The sequence below is a fragment of the Bubalus bubalis genome, chromosome 18 (assembly GCF_019923935.1).
Source record: "Bubalus bubalis isolate 160015118507 breed Murrah chromosome 18, NDDB_SH_1, whole genome shotgun sequence".
NCBI classification, from domain to species: Eukaryota; Metazoa; Chordata; class Mammalia; order Artiodactyla; family Bovidae; genus Bubalus; species Bubalus bubalis.
This window is the reverse complement of record NC_059174.1, coordinates 53,296,906-53,303,301: the sequence shown is the minus strand read 5'-3', so window position 1 is coordinate 53,303,301 and position 6,396 is coordinate 53,296,906. Positions and strand designations below refer to the sequence as shown.

The following is a 6,396-nucleotide window of genomic DNA, read 5'->3' as shown; positions in this document are numbered from 1 at the left end:
GCCCCCCCCCCATGTTGTTATCACTGTGTGATAGTCTGTCTGTTTCCGCTCCTGACCCTTCACTCTCTTCCTCTATTTATTTCACTCTGTTTTGGGTTCCACCCTGTGCCCCCAGGTTCCTGTTTATAAGCCCCATTCCCTCCGCCCTGACTTGTACGTGAAACTTGTCTCAATAAACCCTTTGGAGTAAGATGGGTGGCAGTGCTGACTGTCGAGGGGACTGGGGACTTTCGGGGAGGAGTCACTGGCTCCGCCAGGGGTGGGTGGAGCTTGGGGAGAGGAGATAGGATGGGTTGGGGTTTTGTGGTAGGGTTGGGGGGGCAGAGCTTGGGCGGGGTGTGGGTGGAGGGACGGAAGTTGGGGCACAGGACCGAATCTCCCTTTGCCCCTCCTTTCAGTCCCTAAGCGCTCCCTCCCCAGGGGCTCTAGCAGCAGCCTGGTGGGGCAGAGCCCTGACTGGCCAATGATAGACGTGACAGTTCAGCTCAAGACTCTTGGTCCCCTGCCCGCCCCCAGCGTGGCAGCGAAAAGCTAGTCGAGAAGTCCACGTGCCAACCCAGAGTACTGAACACCCCCCTTCCGTACCTGCCCGCATGGGGTGTAGGGCCTGCCAAGGGCCTGGGGCCTGCCCACTCGGAACACCTCCACCCTGCTGGGACTCCTCTCCCTTCTCGAGGTGGCCTTATCTCAGTGGCTGGGTGTTCCCTCAGTGGGAGCCAGACCCTGTGCTTAGCTCTTCGGGTGCCATTGCACCGGGTTCCCACAACCTCAGACCATGACACATGATGTAGAGGATGAGAGATGGAGGCCGGGGCTCGAGGCAGCCCCGCAGGTTGTTCAGGGCCCAGCAGGTCATCAGCGTTTGTATCCAGTCCCTTGGGACCCCCTCTGCTTGCTCTGAGGCCTCCACCCCTACCAGCCAGGGGTCCTTGGGCCAATCCCAGCACCTCTCTGGACCTCAGCATCCCCAGAAAAGAGAGCCAGACAGTAATGCCCACCTCCTGGCTTATCAAGGGCTGCCCCCCAATTCCCAGAACAGGGCCTGCCGCCTGTCAGGGCCCCGTGAACACTTAGGGAAGGATGAAGGCCTGTGAAGGGCACTTGAGGAAGGATGAAACCCTGAGAAGTACACACTGCTGTTGGGACTTCCCGGTGGCAGTCGCCCGCCCGTCTGGACAGAGGGTGCAGGTGGGCAGAGGGCCATCAGGTGAGGCTGACAGGAGCCCAGCTTCAGGCGCCACGCGGCCTCACCCGCCCCCATCCCTCTAGGCTCCGTGCTGCTTCCCCAGGTGGTGGTTTAGGTTTTCACCCCAGCCTCAGACTTCCTTCCCCAGCCCCAGCCAGCCCCCGGATGTGGTGGCAGATTCGCTACTGTACCAACCTCAGCTGCCCCCAACAGCCCTCTTAGGAGCAGCAGGGGGCTCGTCTTGAGGTCCTCACCCCCACCCAGCCCTGCTGGTCAGGAGCCCATCTCAACCTGGGTGCCTCTGGGGCTCAGCCAGGCCTTGGCCTCTCAATGCAGCCTATGGGCGGCAGCTACCCGCTGGATGATCTTGGACAAGTCACTCTGCCTCTCTGAGGGTTCAGCTTCCTGTATGTAAACTAAATGGTAGCCGCCCTTATTATTAGCTGGGGAGGAAAAATCAAGTCCAAATGGCTCCTTGAAGGGGTGTTTTATGACAGGCCTGGCCTCAATTCATACTTGCTGAATGACTGAGCAAACCCACCCACAGCACCGGAGTGTCTGAGGTGCGCACCCCTCTATCTCAGCACATTAGAGTCACAGCCAGCAGGACTGAGCTTCTGCTGTGTTCTAGGCACACTTACACCGTCTCATCCCCACAAAGACCCTCGGGGGTCAGTCCAATTGTCCCATCTGAGAGAGAAGAGAAACAGGCTCAGAGTGGAGAAGTCACCAACCTAAAGTTACCCAGAGATAAGACACGTGCACACTTCCCCAGAACAATGTGCTTTCCCTCTGTGAGGTGGTGAGGATGTGTGGTCCTCCCTGGTTGCTATGGTTCTTTCAGGCTCCCCTAGGCTTTTATCTGGCTCTTCACCCTTCTAAAGACTGGGGCAGAGTGGGAAGCTGACTACAGGAGGAAGGAAACTACACCCCTTCTCCGCCGGCCCTGAGCCTGACTCTACCGGCACTGGGCGCACCAGCCCTGACACTCCAGTCTGTTCGTGGCACTTTGGCCACGGTCGTTGGGGCAAGACCTGAGGCAAGGATCTCTGTCCATCTGGAGGCCTCGGTCTTTCCACCTGTGGAATGGGCTGGGGTGTGTCGCGAGGGAGGACGGTGACGCTCTGGGAAGACGCAGGCTCACTCCGGAGAGCGGACCGGACCTGACACCGTCTCCCACCCTTTCCCCTGCGGTGGGCGCCGGATGCAGGCCAGGCGAGATGGCTCCCTTCCTTAAAGGGCCAGACGCCTCTTCAGCCCCGGCCTCGCGACCTGTGGTGGGGGTGAGGGTGGCTTGCTCCTCCCTTACCAGCTGAGGGAAAAGTCAACTTTCCAGACAAGGCTTTGTTAGTGGGAGGAATCAGTCTCTCCTCCCAGTCCTGCATCTCCCAGCCCAGGTCCCCAGGCCTGGGCGGGGGAGGTGTTACCCCCAACTTGGAGGCGCGCTGAGCCCGCCCTCCTCTTCCGCCCCCAGGCTCTCATCAGGTTCCACCCTCTCTGACGTCACCAAGAGCGGTGCCGATTGGCCGACTGAACTGTCACTCTAAACACTTCCTCCTGGGCCGCCGCCGCGGAGTTAAACTTTGGAGGGGGAAAAAGAGCCACCGGCTCCCTGCGCTGGGCGACTTTCCCATCCCTCCCACCCCTCGCCACCCCACTGCCGATGGTAACACCGCCTTCCCCGCGGGCCCCGACCGAATTTTTCTCCAACTTCCGAGACCCGTGAGATTCCCTCCTTAGCACCCCGGCCCTCGGGATCCCTCTGCCCATCCCCGGGCCCGCCATCGGATCCCTGGGATCCATTCGATCCCCGACTCAGAGGCTCCTGCTCTCCACCCCCAAGGTCTGGTGAATCCCTCTGGCCCCCTTCTTAAATGGATCATCTTTCTAGAGCCACTGACTTCTCGACTCCACCTGCTCCCTTTCCAATCCCTTCTCTCTCCACGGATCCTTTGGATCCGGGGCTCTTTTGATCGCTGTGACTCGGACCTACTAGATTTTCTTCTTTGATTTCTTGGTATCTCCCAATCGCTGGCCCCCCTCCCCAAAAGCACTAGATTTCTCCTTTCTGATCATCTGTGATCCTTTAATTCCCCGGGTGGGTGTCTGATCCACTGGATTCCTTTTCTCTAACTTCCCAGGGTCCCACTATCCTCGAGTTCCCTCAACCTGCCAGGCACGGTTCTCTTCTTGGATTCCCGGGATCCCCGCTTATAAGGTCCCTGGGATACAGTGACCCAAGCCTCCCTGCTCAGGCTTCTCCAGCCGGATCCCGGGGTGGGCGCCGGGCGGCGGACCCCGGGCCTCGCCCTATGGCCGCCGCCCCCTCGCATCCCGCCGGGCTCCCGGGCTCTCCCGGGCCGGGGTCACCTTCGCCCTCCGGCGGCTTGGAACTGCAGTCGCCGCCACCGCTGCTGCCCCAGGTCCCGGCCCCGGGCTCGGGGGTCTCCTTCCACATACAGATCGGGCTGACCCGCGAGTTCGTGCTGTTGCCCGCCGCCTCTGAGCTGGCCCACGTGAAGCAGCTGGCTTGCTCCATCGTTGACCAGAAGGTGAGCACACAGGTTTCCCACTCCCGCCCCAGCTTTAGGAGAGGTCTGGGGGGTGGGAGGGCGCTGGCAGAGGTGGCTTCGAGCCCATTATAAGGAAGGGGGAGAGAAGTGGACTAAGCCTCGGGCTGCTGAGGGGTGGGGGTGCAGCATTGGCCCCCCAGTTGCCTCCTCACCCCACTACCCCTTTGAGAGAGGCCTGGTCCGGGGTGGGGTGCCCCAGAGGCCTCCCCGAATTGCATGTCCCTGCATGTTGTTGTTTGCTGCAGACAGCAGGGAGGAAGGGAGGGGCCAGCCAGGTGTAGGCACCCAGAAGGAGCAGGCGGGAGCCCCAGATGTGGGAGACCTCTCTGTCTGGGCCCACCCCAGCCTCCCTCCGACTTGGTGGAAACAGTAGAAATTGAAGCCGGGCCGGCCTGGGCGATCGGGTGACATGTGTGGGTGAGGGTGTGGGTGCGCACCCTGGACTAACTGCCAGGGGCAAGTGAGGTCTCAGGGACCAATTTCTGCCCTCCCCCAGGACGGAGGTGTGTATGGAGGGGCAGGCGCGCCTCTTCAAAATCCCCAGAGGTTCTGAGGTCTCTGTCCCCGCTCCTGATCGGTGTCCCCACCCTTCAGCTCTGAGGCTGGCCTGTCAACACGCGCCTTCCCCACTCCACCCCACGCTTTGCTTTGGACATCACGGTCACTGGGGTTGAGGCCTGGAGAATCTCGTCAAGGGGAAAAGCGGGTGGGACACAGTGTTTGAATTCTAGAACACTAAAAGTTAGAATAGTGGGCTACTCTACTGTTGGAATTTTTGACTTTAAAAATGTTAGAATTCTACATTGTTGGAATATGCAACTGCTAGGTAACTGACTCCTCTGGTATTGAAGTGTTCAAACATTAGACCCTGAGGTGGTTGAAGTACTAAAACATTAAAATGTTGGAATATTCTTTTTTTTTTTTAAATGTTGGAATATTCTATTCCCATGTTGTTAGAATCCTAGAGCATTAAAATGTTAGAATTTTGGTACGCTGGGTTGTCGAAAACTTTCAGGCTAAGATATTCAAATATTAGAATCCTAGTTTGGCAGATCCCTACAACATTAAAATATTAGGCTACTGCTAATCTAGGTAGTTAAAAGTCTAAACTTTATAATAATTTGTTGGAATCTAGAAATGAATCCTACCATAGGAGCATGCTGGAATCCCCAAATATTCAAATTCTAGAATCTTCTTAGACTCCTGGGAATGGATTCTCTGGGCTTCAGAGAAAACACGAGGAGCCTGGCCAACTCTCCCATTTTACAGACAAGGAAACTTAGAGAAAGACCTCCGGGGCAGTCAGGACTCAAGTCCTGGCACCTGGGGACCGTCTCCCAGCAGCAAGAACAGATGAGTTTCCTTTGCCACCAACCCCTCTTCCCCTTAACCAGCTCCCACATCCAACTCAGCCTGCTCCTTGGGGAAACAGGCTGGGGGGAGAGCAGTTGTTCCCTGGGTAAGATTCTTTATCTGCTCAAGTCCTCAGCCTACCCCCTCAGGCCTCACCCCAGTTTTCTCTTCTGCCCCCCTGTCCAGGTGTAGTAGGGCCCCTTTCCTTCCTTCCAGCGGCTCCACCTGGGTGGTTTCACTTTCTGTTCTACAGGTTTCATTTCCTGCCCCCCCCTCTCCCTAAGCTGGGGACCGGGGCACCTGGGTCCTTGGGGCTTTGGGTAGGGGCACCTTGCCTATCTCCCAACTCCTTGGAGCCCTAGACTTTCTGCACCCCCACACCCCACACCCCCAACCAGGAGTCTTAAATCTCCTCCTTCCAGATTGCCCAGCCCCAGTGCTGGGTGTGGAGCCAGGTAACAGGGACAATAGATTCAGGAAGGAAACTGGGGGTTGGGGGACAAGGAGGGGGGAGGCGGGGGGCTGCGGGAGCAGGAGGTGGTGTGGAGATAAGGGAAGGGGTGCTCACTCAGCCCTGCCCCTCTCACTTCCAGAAGATTCTAGGTCCCAAGATCCCAGAACCAGTCTCCTTCCCCAACTCTGGCAGGTGGCTCTCGCCCAGCACACCTGGGTCTCTGGCACCCTGCCCGGCTCGACTCGAGCTGGGTTTGGGAGGGTACAGACAGGAAGCAAGGGGCTGCGGGGTCCCTTGAGTTTCCGGGGGAAACAGCCCGCCCTGCCCTGGGAAGGTTCCAGACCGCTGCTCGGAGCTTTTCCGTCACCACGTCCCTCTCCCGCCCCCTCAGTTCCCTGAATGTGGCTTCTACGGCCTTTACGACAAGATCCTGCTCTTCAAACATGACCCCACGTCGGCCAACCTCCTGCAGTTGGTGCGCTCGGCCGGAGACATCCAGGAGGGCGACCTGGTGGAGGTGGTACTGTCGGGTGAGAGGCCGAGGCCCGCCTAGGGGCGGAGCCTCGAGCGGGGGGGCGGGACATCGGTAGGAGGCGGGGCGGGGTAGGCCCAGAAACAGTTCTTCAAGTTAGGGACCCGCGGTTCTAAGCGCTGGCTGCAAATTAGGAGCCCCGGGGAGCTCTTAAAAACTTCCGCTTCCCGGAATGGGTAGATGTGGTCCCTGCACACCGTGGAATTCGCCCCGCACTGAACGTAAATGAGCCAGAGCAACCGGGATGGATCTCACACATCTTGCTTAAGGGACAGAAGCTAAGCTAGGCATTGAATCA

General features: G+C 58.6%; 1 protein-coding gene across 2 annotated transcripts in view; it reads left to right on the top strand.

Moving 5' to 3' along the window:
- The first annotated feature begins 2,747 nt into the window (after positions 1-2,747).
- Positions 2,748-6,396, top strand: part of PRKD2 (protein kinase D2) — a 33,574-nt gene continuing 29,925 nt past the window's right edge. The window contains exons 1-2 of one of the 2 annotated variants that reach the window (XM_044930778.1): positions 2,748-3,738; positions 5,958-6,096. In XM_044930778.1, coding sequence (XP_044786713.1) covers positions 3,499-3,738; positions 5,958-6,096 — 379 coding nt within the window. In that variant the 5' untranslated portion in view covers positions 2,748-3,498. The remainder of the gene's footprint in view (positions 3,739-5,957; positions 6,097-6,396) is intronic. The other variant, XM_006067466.3, reaches the window with a different exon arrangement.